The 21009-nt window shown below is 37.2% G+C and overlaps 1 protein-coding gene across 8 annotated transcripts in view; it reads left to right on the plus strand.

Moving 5' to 3' along the window:
* Positions 1 to 20189, plus strand: part of cspg5a (chondroitin sulfate proteoglycan 5a) — a 35810-nt gene extending 15621 nt beyond the window's left edge. Inside the window, exons 3-7 of one of the 8 annotated variants that reach the window (XM_084088046.1) lie at positions 2393 to 2581; positions 5796 to 5874; positions 9040 to 9096; positions 13121 to 13222; positions 14764 to 14934. In XM_084088046.1, the coding sequence (XP_083944172.1) occupies positions 2393 to 2581; positions 5796 to 5874; positions 9040 to 9096; positions 13121 to 13207 (412 nt within the window). In that variant the 3' untranslated portion in view covers positions 13208 to 13222; positions 14764 to 14934. Of the gene's footprint in view, positions 1 to 2392; positions 2582 to 5795; positions 5953 to 9039; positions 9097 to 13120; positions 13223 to 14763; positions 15501 to 19847 lie in introns of those variants that run through there. The other 7 variants (XM_084088047.1, XM_084088042.1, XM_084088048.1 and 4 more) reach the window with 7 other exon arrangements.
* The last annotated feature ends 820 nt before the right edge of the window (positions 20190 to 21009 follow it).

Here is a 21009-nt window from a genome sequence, read left to right on the forward strand (position 1 = left end):
TAATTTAGATAGCATGCAAACTTTGTGGAAGAAACAAACACAGTTAAGAGTGTTGAGATCTGGGAGGATGGATGAGAAACAGCTGAGGGGCTGAATAGACAGGCTGCTTTATACAGCCCACTGTAAGGATGCATTTATATGCACACTCACATCAACACTCCTGACACCTCTCCCTTCTGGGATTGAATGCCCTCGGTGGCGCCGCGCCAACCCTGTTCTCCTTCGTCTCGCTCTCGGTTGGCTCAGGCACAAAGGGGCATACAGGATGCTGTAGTGAAAAGAAGTGAAACCTCAGACCCCCCTCCCGTGACCACCAAGACTGTGAATGAAGACGACTTCCTTTCATTATAGACATTTACATTTGAGTGTGTGCAAATGTGGATGTGGTTGAGAGAGAGAGAGGTGCAGTCAGGACTCAGGACTGAAGTCTTTGCAGATCATTTGCGTTTGATTGCTTGCAAATGTTTCAGTTATCATCAGATTTGTGTTTTATTATATACATCTGTTTTTCTCCCTTCTCCAGCTATTTGAATCTCTCTTTCCCACGATTATCTGCATGATGCACCATTGAAGCTTTTAACCACTGTACACGCTTAACATAATTTCGACATGTTCCTGGAGCAACATCACCAATGGGATGAACCAGTCAGATTAGATTTTCTATACTAATAATGTATACATTTTATAATATTCTAAATTATAATGTAATTAAAATATTGTACATTCATTACATATATATAAAACATTACATATAGAATGTATTCTATTTTTTATCAATTAAAACATTTATATTATAAAAACTTCAGAATAGATTAAGTTTCAATATTATATATAAATAATATATATATAACACACACACATATATATAAATATACAGATATATAAAGTGCATTATACACAGTGTGTATATATATATATATATATATATATATATGTATGTATATATATATATATATATACACACACACACACACACACACACACACACACACACTGTATAATGCACTTTAGCATGTATAATACATAATGTACTTTAGAATATTGTGACATTTATATTTTATATTATACAAATATTGTCGGATTAGATGTTTTATATATAATATATAAGTGTTACTATATTCTTAATAACATTATAAAGTTATATACAGTATACACACATACACACACACACATTTTATATATATTTATATAATATAGGAACAAATATAGGAAAACATAGCCTGCCTACATGGGTAAATCACATCATGCCATTTCATGCCTGACTCTTAGCAATAATGCTGGTGGAGCTCAAAAGATACAGGGCATGTTTCAGATTTCATCCTTCAATCTGACTGCGGCATCTGCACCGCTGATGTTGTTTGTTTGTCTGTCCTCTGACAGATACAACCCTACTGTTTGTTATGTGTGCAAAATGGAGGAGGGAAAGTTTAGGGAGCTGATGGAGAGGATGCAGATGCCCATGTGCTATTATTCCTGACAAAACCCAGATGCAAAGCCCAGCGTTCTGAAACCTTTTTTGGTAGCAACACTTTCATACACACTCAAACATAATATTGTAACATTGGATTGCCTTATTGGATTATCAAGGCAAATGTCACTGAGTTTTAATATGATAGATCCTGACAGTCTTTGAAGTTAGTTCAATGACTTCTAGAACAGGTTCAGAACTGGTGTTAAATCCAGTCTAAAGCAGTATAGAAGAAACTTAAGGTAAGATAAAGGCAGTGAACTTGTCATCCACCCAGGTGTCTGCAAAAATGAATGGTAAAAATGCTGAAGGCAGTGAATTTTAACTCGCCCTTGGTGTAGGAGATGCACTGAGCTCCCATGTATAATTCATATGAAACAAGAGACTACATTGGGAATCAAAGCACATTTTTGGGAAGCCAGTAAGGATTAAAATACTGTCTTAATATGGTGTGTTTAAAATGTGTCTCACTTCAAAAATGAGTGTGTTAGCGTGATATTGGATGAATCCCAGTAAGGGCCTTGTCGCTCCATATGTTTTTACTGGAGAAGAGGCAAAAAAAATTGGCTCCACACTGACCCCTAAAACCTGCTGGTCTTGAACCAGGAACCACTAATGGCTAAAAAAAGTAATGTTTTCTGAACAGCAACTAATAATGCAAGAACGAGGCAATATCTCATGAAAATAATGGGATCATTCCATTCATATTTAAATAACCCGTTTAGATGCAATCATTGTTTGTTGCACCATAAAAATATTTTATTTGCAAATACCGTAACAGCTATGTATATTGCTATTAATTTTATTCATTGTAAATTGAATTAACTTTTGACTATTGCATCCAAATCTGCTTGTAGAAATACAAGCGTGTTACCAATTTGTTGGAAAAGGCTTTGCATATATTTCCCTTTCTTTGTCTTGCAGGTGCAACATCCAGGACTACATGTGGCACAAGGGTGCCCGCTGCGAGTCCGTTATCACAGAGTTCCAGGTAATGTGCATCGCCATCGGGGCCTCCGCTCTCATGGTGCTCCTGCTCTTCATGATCGTCGTTTGCTTTGCCAAGAAGCTGCACGTGCTCAAGACTGAGAATAACAAGTTGCGCAAGCGCAGGTGAGACTCCAGCATGCTGTGGGCAGTTGGCAGGACACAGCTAAATTCATGAAAATTACCCATGTGGTAGAGATTTTTAGAGAGAGTAAGACAAAGTAGAAGGGTTTATGGATTAAAAGCCTTAAAACCTCATGTTTTGTGGCGGAATTAGGAACAAATAAGTCACACAGTGGAGCTTGCCAAATGTTTGTGCTGTTGTGCTAAATAGCAACTATTCAATCCCATGACCTTTCTCCAGCATATACACACACAAAAAAATATTTTTTTAAAACAATTAAATTCATCAACTATTGAATAGTAGTGTATCATGTATTCCACAAAAATATTAAGTAGCAAAAACATTGATCACAATAAGAAATGTTTCTTGAGCAACAAATCAACGTATTAGAATTTGATTTCTGAAGGATCATGTGACACTGAAGACTGGCGTAATGATGCTGAAAATTCAGCTTTCAGTCACAGGAATAAAACATATATATATAAAATAGAAAACAGTTCTTTAAAATTGCCATAATATTTCACAATATTACTTTTTACTATATAATAAATTCCAAATAAATTCAGCACTGGTGAGAGACTTTCAAAAATATCTAAATTATGCCAAACCTTTGACCGGTTGTGTAGAATTGCAAGACAAAATAAACTTTTCCTTAATATTTTCTATAAATATTTCTTTAATGTTTAAATAAATATTGTGTTTGTTTGTTTGTGGTTAGAAAAACCGCTTACCAGCTTAAACCTGCTTGCCTAGTTAACCAGTCTGGTTTGCTGGTTTTAGATTCATTTTTGGGACTTGTCAGCAAGCTAACTATATTTAGACCAGTTTGGCCTTACTGGGAGACCAGCTTAAACCAGCCAAGACCAGCAAACCAACTTTAAGCTGTATTTTACAGCAGGGTAAAATAAATATATAAATAAAGGTTTAACTTAGAGAAACAACATAATTGCAGAAATGGCTTTTGTAAAAGTATGCTGAATTTTTAATTCCCTAAAAATTGTTAGTGATAGTGCAGCTGCTAATCGGAGACCAAATAAAGCCGTGAGTGGATGTCATGCTAATGCTTAGCGTACTGCGCTAGCAGCGGGCAGAATGCATGATGTCACTAAAGCTCCAGCTGAAAGTAGGGCAGAGGGGGAGGAGGGGCCGGCTGACCTACATACAGCTGTGAGACCCGGGGGGGTGTGGGGGTGGAATTAAACAGCGCGCACCCTCCTCAAAGAAGAGAAGGAAAATGATGAGGAAAAAGAGGAGAGCAGAAGAGGAAAGCAAGTGCCAGTGGAGAAACAGAGAGTTTTATAACAGGCTGCAGAGGAGGGGCGGCCATGTTTGGAGGTGAGAATGATGGAGGGGAGAAACGGGCAGCAGTGCTACAGATGAGAATCGTGAATACATCAGACACCCACCTCAACATCTGCTGCAAGTAAATGTGCTCGAGTTCTTTCTGCTCTGTGAGATCTAATCTACAGATTGTAGCAGAAAAGCTGGGGCATATTACAGCAAAATAGAGAAGGCACTGATCCTATAAATTCTCAAGTGGTTTTACTTCAGAACCCAGATTAACATCATGTGGCATCATGTGGTGACCTTGTCAAAATGTCAAAATTGTGTCAAAATTGTGTATCACCCCAAAAGTAAGCAAAAATGTCCTTGAAATCAAAGATTGAAATTTTATAATGATACTATTAAAGTGAAAAGTGAAAGTGATGACCAAGTATGGTAACCCATACTTGGAATTTGACCTCTGCATTTAACCCACCCAAGTTAGTGCACACACATTAGGAGTAGAGTAGTGAACACACACACTGCAAACACCCGGAGCAGCGGGCAGCCTGTTGGGGGTTAGGTGCCTTTCTCAGTAGTTTCCTGCCGGTACTGGAATCAAACCAACAACCTTTGGGTCACCAGTCCAACTCTCTAACCATTAGGCCATGACTGCCCGCTCATCTGTATAGGCCCAACAATATGCAAAATTATTAACATTAATATATAGACTATATATATAAATATATAACAGACTGCAGAGGTTTTCTGAATATAAAAACAAGGTTGTTTTTTGGCAATACCGGTGGCCATTAAGTGAACTGCAGCCTGCAAGCAGTGCACATGATTCAATGAAAATTCAAAAAGTTGGAAATACCTATGCAGCCACAGCGATATACTTTTAACGAACATCCTGATGCTGTCCACGCTGCTGAGAGCTACAGCAAGATAAATATGAGCTACAGCAAGATAAATATGTGGTGCGCACTTTCCTCTCAATAACAAAATAGACACAACAAAAATGACAGCATTGAGAAAGCAGCAGTTAAGAAAGCATCTGATCGTAGCTGTGTGGATATGTTTCCACTAGCTCTGAAATTCACAGTCATCATGTGGACAGATTAGGTCATTCAAATTATGATAGTCTGGTTAAAAAGTATTACAGATAAAGGCTCTCGTGAGTGTGCGTAAACGTCACATCCTTTTGATTTTTTTTTTAAGTCGGGGAAGGTCTCGTTTTTTTAAGTTTCATTACAAGCTGTTCACGTATTGGCAATACAAATGTGATTAATACGTAAATTCTTACATATAGCCCCTTTAAAAATAGCTATATTGTCCAAAATGTCTATATTGGCCTTTAAAATAGAAGTGTTGCCGTTGGTGAATGCCCACTCCCTCTCTCTTTCTTTTCCAGCCTCTTTCATTAGCCAATGATGCAGGTCTTTAAATTGTATATATTATTATTATCTATATTTATGTATGTTTGAGAACAGGAAGAGTAATGGAACATTTGAGTAGGAAGTGGGAAATGAAGGATAAGGGAAGAAAAAAATGGGAAGAAATTGCGATTTACACATGAGCCCAAGAAGCTTAATTTGTTTATTCATTTGAGCTCATTTTATAGTGATGAAATGTGTTTAAAACTTCTCATGTTTTGAAATGGGTGAAATATTTGTTGATTTTGAGAACAAAAAAGTGACGTCATTTTGTCATCTGATATGTTGCATCACAGGTTGTAAACTGAATGTGTGTCTCCAACGCAGTCCTAGAATTGCACTAATGCTCTTTTCTCTTTCTCTCTCTCCTCTGTCCTTCATAATCTCTTCATTCTAATATTCTCCCCCTATATTTTCCATTGTGTCCTTGTCTCTATACCTCCCATTTTCCCACAATGCTCCCTCCATTCCATCACTCTCCTTCTTTTTCTCCCTTTCGCCCCCTGCCACCTCGCAGCAGTAAGTACCGTCCCTCCTCGGAGCACCACAATGATAATTTCTCGTTGTCCACCATCGCTGAGGGCTCCCATCCAAATGTAAGGAAACTTTGCGACACCCCTCCTAACCTCCCTCATGCCCGTGCTTTGGCTTACTATGATAACATTATCTGTCAGGTAACGTGTTTCTCGTCTTTCTCTTTCCTCTCCCCCTCCTTCCCCTCTCTGCATGGACCCCGAGCGTAACCTTTTTGGTAAGGGAGGGGGTGCACAGCGCACAGAGAGATGGGAGCGTTTTCTCCGCTGAAAAGGTCTGCTCTCAGATAGGAGTGTGGTTACTGAGGCAACAGTTGTTACCATAGCAACAGGGCAACCGGGAAGCAGGGAAAAAAGCTGGTCTTTTTTTTTTGCGAGCGCCGCTTTTTGATGCTCCGTTAATGGTGGGGCTTGGCGATGTGGATGACCTTAGTCTGTCACTGTCTGTCAGCCCCATCCATCTGCCCCACTGTGTCTCTAGATGAACAGATAGTCTAGCCTGTAGACACTCTCTTTAACAGCGGTTTGAGAGACTCATGGGAAAGCGACTCTATTGATCCCGCACAAGAATCAATACAGAGGCAGACCTGGAAGACACATTATACCCTGGAACGTTCATATGCATAAACATGCAGGGTATTTGTTTTAAACATAAAACAAGGTATTAAGCACTTTGTGTAATTTGCGCCTTGTAATCTGGCTTGAGGTGATATTATAGGTGTCGAGGTCCTACAGGGATAGTTCACCCAAAATTGAATATTCTGTCATCATTTACATTTTTTTCTTCTGTTGAACTCAAAAGAAGATATTTTGAAGAATGTGGGTAATCATTGCCTTTGACTTTCATAGTAGGGGAAAAAAAATGGAAGTCAATGGGTACCGTCAACTGTTTGATTACCGACATTCTTCAAAATATCTTCTTTTGTGCTCAGAATTCATACAGGTTTGGAACAACATGAGAGTGAGTAAATGATGTCCGAATTTTCATTTTTGGGTGAACTATCCGTTTAACGTGACATTTGACGGATCAGAGGAATATTTCTCGCTTCATGTGCGAGAGGTTGCGAGTTTGAGTCTTTGAATGGATTAAAGATATGTATACATTTTTAATTTAATTATACATTTTTTATTTAATTTTTAATAAATGTAATTCTTTGTTTAAAAAAAAGAATTGCAAAGATCTATAATGGTGGCGTATGTGGTTGACTTTTATTTTTTTATTTTTTATATTGTACAATTCTGAGGAATATTTCTAACTTTAAGTGTGAATGATTATGAGTTTGCGTTTCGAAATTGATTGAATAATTTGCATACATTTTTTATTTTTAATTTTATTTTTTTTAAAGATACATTTCTGCTGTCCGAGTTTCAAAAAAAAATTTATTAATTTTTTCTTTAAAGTAAATTAGAATTTCATCAGTTTGTCAGTAGGTGTTTTAATAATAGTGGCGTATTTGGTTGCATTGTATTTTCTGTTTCACTGGAATGATGGAATGATGAGATGATGTTGTCTGGCTTGTAGGAAAGATAATACTTTTTAAGGTCTGGAAAGGTGAGGAAATGCCCTCAGATATCTTTTTTCAGCAAACATGATGAGAGATCCCACGATTTCAGATTTTTAAGGGTGAGGTAATGGCAACATCCCTGGTTCCGGCATTATGCCCTGATTGCAGACCTTGGACTCCGCTGAGAGAGCCCACCCACCCATGCCCACCCTCCTCCCCCCATCACCCTGCTCCCCTTCTCTCTTCCTCTGCATCGCTGCATGTCTGACTCTTCACATGGACCTCCTAGTGGTCCTGTGACCTGCTGCTGCTTGTCCACTGCATCGCATTAATATACCTGTCTGTCGTTTCACTCGTTTATCCTGGTTCAGAAAGATGAGAGGGTGAGTGGGTGAGCTCCTTGTGCCAGATCTCACCAACCAATGAAGGGTTGAGCGTAAAACACAGGATAAACATCTGAGATGCAACGTCTCACTGCTGCCTGTAGGTGGCGTAACACTTGGCTAACATGTCTGCGGCATGGGTAGATGTAGATCTAACACGTCGTTCTCTTCTGTGGGATAACCATAACACATCTCTCCTCTCGTTTCAATTATCCTAATGTGTCTTAAACAATGGAAAAAAAAATATATTAGAAAAGAATAGCTATTTCTCTCATAATAAGTATATTTGAGCTCTTCGCTCATATTATGTTCTCTACATTTAATTGTTCAGTAAAAACAGTCTCAAAAACTGTCAATAAGCATAATATCTACATAAAATATGTGTTGCCTTCAATTCCAGCTTGTATGCATCAATTAGATCAAAGTAAAAGCAAATCAAAGCTCTACTGTTTATTCATGGTTTCATACTCATTTTTCAACACGTTTGGGTCGTGGGACATAAAAAAGTGTCTTTAGGACCTGAGCTCAGGAGTTTTTGCTGATAATTTTGATCAAATTAATATATAAAGTAGTGCAACTCAAGGTCAGATTTTTAAAGGGATAGTACACCCCAAAAATACAATTCTGCCCTGATGTCTTTCCAATCCACACTCATATGCTTTTTTTTATTTATTTTTTATACATTTTTGTTATTTACAGAATTTGAGAATTTTTATGCAGCTCTTTGTCAAAAGAAAAAAATGATATATTTTGGGGGCATAAAATATTTTATATTTCACTTTGAATTTCACTTTGCCGAAAAAGAACAGAAATAATCATTTAAAAACAAAGTTTACTCTTCAAAAAAATGTTGTAAAAAATCATGCACATGTCTTATATGTGCTATATTCCAGGTCTTTTAAAGCCATATGATTGATGACTTTGTAATGAACAGATGAACATTACATGAACTAAATTTGAACAGATAAAACAGCATACAAGTTTGAAACACCATAAGTTTGAGTAAATAATGACAGAATTTAATATTTTTTGTTATCTCTCCCTTTAAGTGTAGTACACAGTGAAAGTATGTATATTTTTTGCTTTAGACATAAAAACCTAAAGTCTTTAAAGGGCTGTAGATATACACCTACAATGTTTATGCTTGAATAAAGCAAAAAAAATAAAAACTTCAGTGAACACTTCTCACAACTGAAGGGTCTTATGCAAAGGGCCCTTTCCCTGCCCCTCTGTCTGTCTGTCCCTGTCTCTTTCTTCCTTAGTCTCTATCTCTCTCTCTCTTTCTAAATGGAAATGATATGTATGAGGTATATAATCCTCTCCATGCCCCCACCCCTCAGAAAACCATGAGCAGATACACCTGGGAGTGTAAGACCAAAGAGGAGCCCGGCTGTGAGGTAAGATTTACAACCCAAAGGCCCTGTCCAAAGTCACAGCAGCTGTCCCTTCATTGTGCTATTATCCTGTCAATCAAACTGCGGTGACCAATGCTGGCCATCCCTACCTTCGTCATCATCGGGACCCCAAACCCATTTTGCTACAGTATGGTCCATTTAAAGTCTTAAAGAGATAGTTCAACCAAAAATGAAAGTTTTATCATCATTTTCTCACCTTCATGTCATTCCAAATGTCCTTTTGGGCTTCAAAAATGACAGTTCCATAAATGTTGTCCATGTTGTGTTGCTTAAGTTTTCAAAAGTTTCATATTTTAATTCATTTTGATTGCAAAGGTGAAGTGAAATATTTTCAGAGAACAACCATGGAAGAAACAAAGGTTTGAACAACATGAGGGTGAGTAAAATATTTTTTTGAGTGAACTGTCCCTTTAAAGAACACAATAATATGTTCACTATAGAAATAAACGGTCACAATTTACACTTACAACTATTAAAAATAATAGTCCATTAGTGGAAATCACATCTGTGGGTGTATATAGTGTTTCAGCTAGAGTCGTCTGCAGAAATATAATATGCCAGTATCAGATCGAGAACGAGATAAATTCTCAAAATCCTTTCAAACACTCTGTGACCTTCAGACAATATAGGACACTGAAATTGATTGTCTCTTCCGCCCACATGGAGGCTTAGAACTCATCACCGGAGATAGAAAAACTCCTGTAAATGAAATGCATGCCATGAAACGAGGAATCTCTCAAGACGAGAAGGGAAGGAGGGGGGCCAAAACAGTCAGGCTTCTTTATTACCATCAGCTCAGAGCTTCTGCTCCGCAGATCGATATCCGCTTGAGTAAAGTAGCCCGGCTCTAGCTAGCAGCCAAAACAGCCTGTATTTCTCTCTCTCTCCATCTCTCTCCACACATGCACACAGACCTAAAGCCTCTGGGAGGGTCTGTGACTTGACAGATGTTTTGGAATTAAATAGACCATATATAAACTAGAGCGGAAAGGCCAGATAAGTGAAGTTGTAGCTGAATATTTGAAGCTGAGATTTTGACTTGACTTAAAGGAACAGTTCACCCAAAAATTTTATTTATTCACCCTCATGTGTTGTTCCAAACATTTTGTTTCTTCTGGGTAACACAAAAGGAGATCCATACAAGTATTTAATATTAGTCACCTGAAGGCGTTGTGTAAGTAACAGAGCGAAATTTAAAGGGATAGTTCACGCAAAAATAAAAATTCTGCCATCATTTACTCACCCTCATGTCGTTCCAAACCCATATGACTTTCTTTCTTCTGTGGAACACAAAAGAAGATCTTTGGAAGAATGTTGGTAAGCAAACAGCTTTGTTTCCCACTGACTTCCATTATGTTTTTTGACCATACAATGGAAGTCAATGGGAGCCGACAATCTTCATAATACATTCTTCAGTGTTCCACAGAAGAAAGAAAGTCATAGAGGTTTGGAATGACAGTTGTGTAAATTATGATGAAATTTTCATTTTTGGTTGTCCCTTTATTTTTTTATTCGCTTGTAATCTTCTCTTCTGCTCAAATCTCATTCCTGTATAAAACCATGTCACACCAGGTTTAATGTAAATTACATTAAATGGTATTGGTTCTAATGTGTCTTATAACCAGTTGTAATGTGCCAAATTTGAATATGCACATATTTAAAGCTGCCGTCGGCAACATTTTTTTTATCATATTCAGTGAAATCGGCACTATAATCCAACAGAACAACATAAATAAAGTGGTTTTAGAAAAAAACCCCGAGCTTCTAACTCCACCTGGAGCGTGTTATTTGTTTTGCAAAAATCCACCGCACCCGGATCATCGGGTCCAATCAGCGCTGGGGGGTGTGAGATCTGACTGTCAATCACAGGTCGTGCACACGCCACAGATCCCACTCCCCCCTCGCGCACGTTACAATATCACATGTACACGCCTGAAGTTCGCAGGTGTGTTGGATTGTACAACGCGTGATGGCGGAGAGAAAATCTACTAACAAGCTTCCAATTCCTTGGTTATTGCTATCTATGGGTAAATTAGCCAGGGCAGCCTACCTCCAAATCCATGGTGTTGATCGATGCTGAAGAGACGGACACGTTCACATATAATCTGGTGCACACGCACTGACGAGCACGAACTCGATGGGAGGGTGCTCGCTGGTAGTGGGGGAGGGGCATGAGAGTTGTAAACATTCAAAATTTTGGCTAAATCGACTCAATCTGCCAGACTTGCCGACTGCAGCTTTAAATCAATCAAATGAAATTCTAGAGCTATACAGCATAATATAATATTTTACATTTCAGTCTGTTTTTACACAAAAACTGATGCAAATGACTTCAAAAGACTTGGAATATAGCTCACAATTCATAAAGACTATTGTGATGCTTTATAATGGGTTGATGGCAGAATATCAAGTCTTACAGTCATAAAGACATGTAGAATTTTCATTTTGGGAGGGATTGTCCCTTTAAGACTACACATGGACCATGCTAGTGCACCTATGAAGCTGGATCTGTCCAACCAATCAATGCAGTTTTGACCTATATCCTCAGCATTTTCCAGATCAAAATGTATACAGTGAAATATTTTACTTTATTCATAGAATATGAGTGTGTGGACCCACTGCTCTATTCCCATGTGTCCTCTGACCCTCTGTCCACTCAGTTTTGTGCTATAGTGAAGCCACAACTTCAGTGTCCCTTCCTTGCTCCCGGCTCGTCATCTTAGTGTCCCTCCTCAACGTTTCGCCGTTTACCTCAACTGACCCTCATGCAGAGAATCCACAATTGAATGTGAATGCTTATTTACCCGTTTTTTTTTTTTCATTAGAAATGTTCTCAACAGCTCTGTTTCGAAACCTATAACAAGCTGCTTTGTGTGTGCTGTTATTTGTGCTTATTAGAGCAGGGGTTCTCGATCTTTTTGGAACTAAGTGTCCCATTCAAGACCAAACTGTTCAGTTGCATTACCATGAGAAAAAGAATCATGGACGCCCATTTGCACCCAGTGTTCCCACAAAGTCAGTCATCTTTTTGTTTTTAATTGGCATTTTCCAACACAATCGCATGGCAATTTGTGGCTAAACCGTATGAATTTGTATGATCTCATTCGTTTTAGTTAACTATAACCATTCTTTTCCCCCCTACAAATCTTACGTTTTCTCCGGAGTCTTTAAAGGGACATGGTGATGGAAAAAATATGAGATGGGAGGAAAAAATATATTTCAATATTTCAGTCGCTCACAAAAAACTCAAAAGTTTTGCGAGCGAACACAAAGTTTCACACCAAAATCTTCCTCCAATCTCATTTTTTTTAATTCTTTCACCATGTCCCTTTAGGGGCTCTGTTGTTTTCATATCATACGAATTCATACGGAAATCTCCACCTCATGAAAAAAGTGAGATTGTGTTGCATTTTCCACAGACCCCTTTTTTATTTGAGATGAACCCCAGCTGTATAAATGCCTTGTTAGAGTATCATGTTGTTAGCTTAGCAACATATGCTAATGAAAAATCTGTTCTAATCACTTGTGAGGTTTGTTTTGTTTGAGGAACAATATATATGAGGACGTGCTCTTACACAGCATTTCTGATTACTCAATTATGAGGTTTCATTTCAGTGAAGATATTATATGCAATGAAGCAGCTTACTAGGTTTTGGAATTTGAACAGAACTATAATGTGTATATCATTTAAAATAATGTAAAATGGATGTATAAAATACAGAATTTTAGATATTATACACATTATACAAATTAAGGTAGAGTCTAGGTAAGATTCTCCAATTAATCTTAAGATGAAATAGCATTGAAAATACTTCATTCAGAGTAGCAGTACAAGTTAAGAACAACATGGAAGCCACCAATTCTCATCAATACAATAGCTAATGTTGACAGAAAGTATTCATCAGTCATCTCCATCATGGCACATCCAAAGCAATTCCCTTAAAAGTCTCAAGAGGAATGTAATCCCCCACCCCATCCAACCACAATTAAAAAACACATTTTCTAGTTTCATGCCGACGGAAGAAAGGATGCCGCCTATCCGGTAACCATGGAGGTGGCGTATCCCCACGTCCTGCCCGAAGTTACAATCTAAGTCATCACTGAAAGGGTAAATCTTTATTAGTTGTCTCTACCGAGTTGAAAACGTGACACGCTCGTGCCTTAGTCCATGCAGCGACACCAAAGGACCATGATGCTTCATTAGCTTCTTAGCTCAACCAGTTTCCCTTGAAAAAACATGCCAGGTCTGCTATAGCTTCACCAGCTACACTGGATTGAGGGTGTCAGTTGTCACTTAAATAGTTTTCATATTTAAGATGATGCCATTTACTTTGAGGCTCATTTTCAATGATCAAAGGACATGCAAGTCTTCTCTCATTCATTAGTTTCAATACTGCGCTAATTAAAGGCCACTAAATGGTTATTCCACAGAGAGAGAGAGAGAGAGAGAGAGAGAGAGAGAAAGAGAGAGAGAGAGCTTTGCTTTATTGCTTTGGCAGGTGAGCTCCTCTTGCCAGAGCTCTTGTTTCAGTTCAAGGCTTTTCCTGTTCACTAGCGGGACAGGAGTGTGGGATGGGGCTGTATGAGCTGTGATGGGTTTGCATGTATGCATGTGTGTCAGGACGGGTGGATCATACAGCCTCTGCTCTGCCCAGAGGAGAAAACAACCTCAGCCATTGATCGACTGCAATCAATGGATTTATTTGCTACAAGATCTGCTCCTGCAGTGCCATCACACTCACACTATTTGAATGTGATGCCAAAGTGTTGTGGATAAAATATCTACTAACATTACTATTTGAATTTAGATTTCTTTTGTTTGTGTATTTACACAACTAAATTTATTCACTCTTCCAGACCTGAATGGAAAGTATTATATGCATTTTGTTTCTGGTTTAGCCTACTAGAAATGGTTTCTTTATAAGGTATACTATAAAGGACGGGAGGATAGAGTATCTATCTATTTATTTATTTATTTATTTATACACCTGCACATTATTCGATCAACAACAATTTTATTAAAATAGTAGGAGACTTTTTGAGCAATATTATTACTTTTTTTGTCTATTTGTAAACTTAATGTAATGACTTTAATAAAATTATGTTTAAAATATAATAATAAAGTAGTTGGTGATGTAATGAGCAATAGGATTTATTTATTTATTTAAATCATTTATTAACTTTACACTTGCACATTATTCAGTTAAAAACAACAAATGTATTAAAGTAGAAGGAGACTTAATGAGCATTATTTATTTATTTATTAGTCCATTTGTTTACTTCAATAATTTAATGACTTTACAATTGCACATTATTAAATTTTAAACAATTTTATTCAAGTAGTTGTAGATGTAATGAGCAGTAGGATTTATTTATTTATTTATTTTAATAATTTATTAACTTTACACTTATACAATTGCACATTATTACATTTAAAACAATTTTATTAAAGTAGTTGGAGACTAAAGTAGTTGCACATTATCCGATTAAAAAAAAACTATTTTATTACAGTAGCATATGTTATGAATGATTATGTTTTTATTTGATGATTATTTATTTATTTATTTAATCATTTATTTATTTTAATAATTTAAAAGATTACAGTTGCACATTCACTAATTCTATTAACATGGGACTATCGTTTTTCAGGATGATCCTAATGCCCAGAACAAGCTGGAGGACCCCGTGAAGGCCCCCCCACCCAAAGAGGACGAGTCGCTGAACATCCAGAACTCGCTCACTCCTAAGCACGAGAACAATAAAGTGCTGGGCGAGGAGAACTCTTCGGAGGTAAACTCGCTGCAGAACAACATGATGTAGAACAGAAAAAAAAGAAAAAAAACACGCAACCACGTCCACGATCACTTATAGCATTGAACAGCAGATGGTACGAGCAGCCACACCCACCACACCATCACCACATGACAGAACACTTTAAAAACCCCGCCCCTCGTACCCACTCAGTCTCCGCCTCCTGCCCCGCCCCTTGTTGCAGTCTTTTTGCCCCTGTAGTCGACCCGCCCCTGACTCAGCCCTTATATATACACTCACCTACCCCTGCCTAACTGAATTACGGCATGCGTTGGTGTATATTGTAAAAAAGAAGAAAAAAGTAAAACATATTTGGGGTTTAAAATATAAAACGTTGTCATAAAAGAAAACGCTACTGAGAGGTTTTGATGTTTGTCTGACTAATTCAGTGAGTATGTATAAATATATGGAAAAAATGCTTGGATTGATATAAAGAAAAAAACACAATGTGTCTTTGTTTTGATGTGATTTCTAATCCTTTGATGTACTTGTTTTATTTTGTACTTTTTTGGGAATATAAACTACGAAGATAAAAAAATCTGACAGTTGTTGAAATAAACCTTTTTAACACTAAAGTCCTTGTCCCTGTGTGGTCCTAGCCTGTGTTCTTCCCCAGCCAGATGCTGTCTTGCACTCATTATCTCTTGCTTTGCTTGATATTGCGCATGGCTTTTTATTACCTCAATGCCCTGAAGTCTGCATCAGTTTAAACCTTCACACTGACAATGTTGTGCAGAAGCCGCTACGCCAATCATAAGGTGGGTGACCCAAAATCATACACATATTTCTGCTATTTCACTGACAAATATGAATTTAAAAGGTGTTAGGGATCATCGTAATCTGAACCATACTAGACAAATCATATCTCTTTTGGTACACTCAAAAGTTTTAGCTTTACCTTTGCTTAATATAAAGTTATTAGTTAATATGAAGTGTAGGCTATATATAACATGTATATATATGTATATATCACATATATCAATTAGTTTTAGAAATAGAGATCGGACCCCCTGTTGAAGACCCTTGATTTAAAATGGGCCCGATCTTTAGTTACACCAGATGTGTAAAGAAGAGTACCTGAAAACCATACTTGAGTAAAAGTACAGGTATCTTACAGCAAAAATGACATTACAAGTTGAAACTCACCAGTTCCAATACGACTTGAGTAAAAGTCTTAGATTTTACAGTACTTTATTTTAGGTATTTTACTCATACTGAATGTATATAGACTCAAAGATGCACTAATCCTTAACACCTATGCCAGTGGAAAAAGTGAAACAGTTGATTTGTGAGGAGAGCAATACCATTTATTTCCAAAAATCCAAAAACAATAAATTAAGGTCTACACGACAGCCTCTTAAACGTCTACAGACACTCAAGTCTTAAGTTAAACTCAAAAAGGGCATTAGTAAACCTATATCCTTCTCTTTTATGTAATGGATAAATAAAATAATGTAAAGCCGACATTGCAGTCATGTCCATATCTCATATATGAAACACCTGTGATTCAGCAACTACCTGCTAATGCACTCACATTCACGTAAAGTATAGCCTTATTTACAAGTTTGGGTGAGTAAAGTCAAAAACACACAAGATATAGTACACTCCATGGCTTGAGGGATGGTGATATCACTTCTTTTGTAGCAGAAATAAACTGCTGCAGAAAAAGTTAGCTGCCATGCAAAATGTAAGCATAATTGCATGACTCATCACAAATTTATTAGAGTAAAGAGTACATACTTATTCAAAAATGTTGAGAGTAGAAAAAAGTAGAGAGTAAAAGTTGCTAATATCTTTGATACTCAGATAGATACTTAAGTACAGTAACTAATTTCATTGTTTTAAATGCTTTACCCCACTGAGTTACCCTGAATATACATTGAATATTATCCCTCATAAGAATCTCTCTGTAGTCGGTTGTCAAACTGACACTCCAAGATTCCTTTCTCTGTTAAATGAATCACAGGTTCTTTATTGTGGTTTTCTCTTATGAGTTTTTGACGAGGAGGTTTGTTTCGGCCCCAGAGCAAAGACTCCTTCCCTTAACCACACTAATAGAGAACAAGTTCAATGCAGCAAATAGGAAGCAGACGCACAGCTGAGGCAATTTTGTCAATTTTGTATATAATCTTTAATATTAAATATTATTCATTGATTTTTTTATATACCTTCATCTTTTTTATATATATATATTTAATATTAAAGAATATTCGTTGATTTGTATATGTGTGTATATATATATATATATATATATATATATATATATATTTTTTTTTTTTTTTTTTTTTTTTTTTTTTTCTTCCTGTGTATTCAGTAGGCTACCTCAAGGGCCTCTGCTTGGAGTCTTTGTGTGAATCTGCATTATAATGAATAATAGGGACCACTTCATCCTCTCATATACACAGAGAGACACAAGTACCTTTTCAATGCACCACAGATGTCTATGAAATCAGATCCGGGAACATATAGACCCACATACTCACATGAGTCTGGTTATATTGTCTGTGAAGTTCACAATGTTCAGAGCTCAGCTTAAGAGCACTTTGCTTAGTTTTTGGCCAAATCTGAGTTTGTGGCAGCTCCACTTATTACGGCCTTTTTCCTAATCTAATTCCTGCCTGCTGCCATGACAACAGCATATACACAAGTATCAAAAACAAGGGAGCGTTCACAACGTGTGAGACACACACTAAAAATAAAAATCATCAGTGCCCTGAGGTGTCCCTCAATCTCAGACACAGTGAAAAAGGACACAGTATTAATGTCCCCAAGGGCTGCTTTCAAGTTGATGTTGAACCAAAACCAACTCAATCTCACCACCGCTCTCTCTAGCATTCTTTCTTTCTTCTCGCTCTCATTTTTCACTGCTTTCCTTTCCTTCCCTCCCCTTCCTTTTTCCGCCGTGTTGATCTTCATGCAAATGCAATTCTGGGGGTGTAGTCGTTGAAACACATTCTGATACTGGTCACTCAAGTGGAACGGCATACAGCAAAATACAAAGGAGATTCTACAGTTGCTCGAAAAAGCTCAACCCTCATTTACATACAAGTAGCCTACATACAACTGTACTAACTGACTTCATACGTCCACTTAAAATGACCTTCGTTTAAAAGAAATTGCACAAATGGTTAAGAAGAGTGAAGTTAGATCTGAAAAGGTCGGATATCATTTGTTTGCGGATGCCATTTGGTTTGATATCATATACGTAATGTAATGGCATTTCTACATAAAGTAAGACCTATACAGTAAGTGTCCAAATTCGTTTGGGGCCACTAAACTGGATATAGGGTGTACTGTAAAGAATCAGAGGTGCACTACATCATATGCTATTGTTCCAAAATTTCCTTTCAATTCTCATTTCCTCTTTAAGGTGAAGGAAAAGGAAGGAAAGCAGTTTTCCAGCTGGCGCATAATTAACTCAGTGTGTCCATTTTAAATGAATCTGTTTTACCCTCTGCAGTCAAATGCTGTATGACAGAGAACATTTCATACTGAGGTGTGGCGACATCCGCCTACACCAACATGGGCACATGCATGCAGCATCCCTGCTTCCCCATTGGCTACAGATACAGTGGAACGATGACATGCAGATCTCAGACAGAGTTCAGCCATTGGCCGTTTGGAATACGAGGACACATGCGCGCACACACACGTTCAGAGCATTGGTTTAGGAGATTTAGATTGTGTGGGTTCATCAGAACATGCTGAACTAATAAGGAATGCTTAAGATTATTAATGAGGTCTTTGGAATGTGGGCTGAGAAGCCTTTATAATGGAAATGGGTCTGATAGATTATGGCTCAATAGCTAAAAAATACTCCCCCACAGGGCTGGGGTATCCAGGGCCCCGGTGCAAGTTCTTGCTGTGGGGTGGGGTGGGGTGGGGTGGGGGGGCTCTCCCGCTCGCAGGGCCCCCATAAGACCAGGAGCCCATAGAATCCTTTCGCCCCATTAGTGACGGCCCTGCTCAAACACCCCACGTTTCCCCAAGTGTTTTGTTCTGCTGAGTTTGGCACGTTCTTTTGATGTTGAGCAGCACGTGAGGTCTAAAGTAGCAGATGCAGTTGCAGAAACAATCTCACAGAAACTAGTCTAGGTCACATTTCATAATATAACGCAAGAATAAGTTATTTTCATGACACATCTCAATACTGTAAAGAATTCAGTTATTAATATTTATGTTATTACCAATATTCTCAGTGGAAAGTAATGCAGTAATGTAAATTTATTGTGAAATGTAACAGGGTTTTTTTATTGTTGTTCCTTTAATTCAATTACACCTATATCAAGAGTTAAATTCCCAAGAAATGCATGAAATGATTAGCATATATACCTTGAATTTATGTATTTATATATTTATTTGTTTGTTTGTTTGATAGTTAAATAAATAAATCATAATACATTAAAATTACTGCATTACATTCCACTGAGAATATTGGTAATTATAATAATATCTGAATACATTACAGTAATGAGATTTGTCATGAAAATAATATAGATAGATAGACAGACAGACAGACAGACAGACAGACAGACAGACAGACAGATAGATAGATAGATAGATAGATAGATAGATAGATAGATAGATAGATAGATAGATAGATAGATAGATAGATAGATAGATAGATAGATAGATATGAGGATAAAAAAATAAAATGTTCTTAATTGTTATGACAACACAAAAAATCTTGATGGTGCTAAAATAGGTATAATTTTCTGAAAGCATAATATAATAAAAAATCTATAATTTCAGTGTATATTTTTATTTATTTTAGTGCCAAATGTGACAGCAGCTAAACTACACACTAGGGAAAATGCTCATGTCTCTAAGGACACATTTTATTAGTATATTAACACATTTCTCTTTGTGTGCCAATGGAAATGTGCTTTGTGCACGTGTCTTTGCCTGTGTTCTCTTTGCAGGGACGAATGACAATTGACGTGGAGCTTCACTTTCCCAAAAAAGCCAAAGTCTTACCCAAGCCCAACCAGCCAGTCCACTATGACGTGTTCCTCTATAAAGTGGCTAAATCGCCTGCGAATGGCAGGGTGAAGCACAGGGTGAGATGGAAGGACTGTGAGTCTCCCTTCTACAGTCCAGTCAGCACACTCTCACTGCCAGCATTCATCCACAGCAAGACCTCGCTAGGACAGGACATGCACACAGTGTTTGCCCTCTGAGCAGAGACTCTGACTGGTCACACCAGAGCATGCTTTATTTATCCTCATGGTGCTCGAGCAACACTGTAAAATGGAGACTTTCATACAGACATTCATATTTGCTTAATAAAATGGTGCTCAGACTGTACATTTGAAGCATCAACGGAATGTAATGTGATAAGATAAGTGGTTTCTTTATGTCTTATCTTATCAACAAGCACTGGTATGAAACCTTCTCAGAACTTTAGCTAAATGTTCTGGCAAGGTTCTCTCAAAGTTATGAGCAATCGTTCTTCCAGTAACGTTAATAAAATATTAGTTCAGTGTTATCTGGTCTAAATGTTCTCAAAACGTTAACACAAAAACATTATTTATACATCTTTCATGGAACTTTTGTTTTTGGTAACACTTTATTTTTCAATGATCCACTTTAGACATTCTTTGTAATGTAACTTTGCAACTACATGTCAACTAGCATTCATTAGATTAGACTGTATGCATAATATCTGCTAACACTTTATTTTGATGGTCCCTCAACAGACATTCTACTGACTATAAGTAATTTTGCAAGTACATGTCAACATATTCTATTAACACCTAACCCTAACCTAAAGAACAGTCTACTACAGTCTACTAATACTCTAATGAAAGTTAGTTGGCATGTAGTTGCAAAGTTAGTTATAGAGTGTCTAAAGTAGACTATCGAAATAAAGTGTTATCTTTATCTGAAACGTTTTAGTTGGATCTTCATTTAATCTTCAAATACAATCAGAAATTATGTTTTAATAACTTAATTGAAAGATTAGCAAACATTCTTAAAACATATTTTGATGTTCTCATGATGCTAATTAAATGCACTGTACCATAATGCATGAAATACACAGCAAATGTTTCTCTGAATAAGATGGTTGCAGAGCTAATAAAA

The sequence above is a fragment of the Abramis brama genome, assembly GCF_963993115.1.
Source record: "Abramis brama genome assembly, chromosome: 17".
NCBI lineage: Eukaryota > Metazoa > Chordata > Actinopteri > Cypriniformes > Leuciscidae > Abramis > Abramis brama.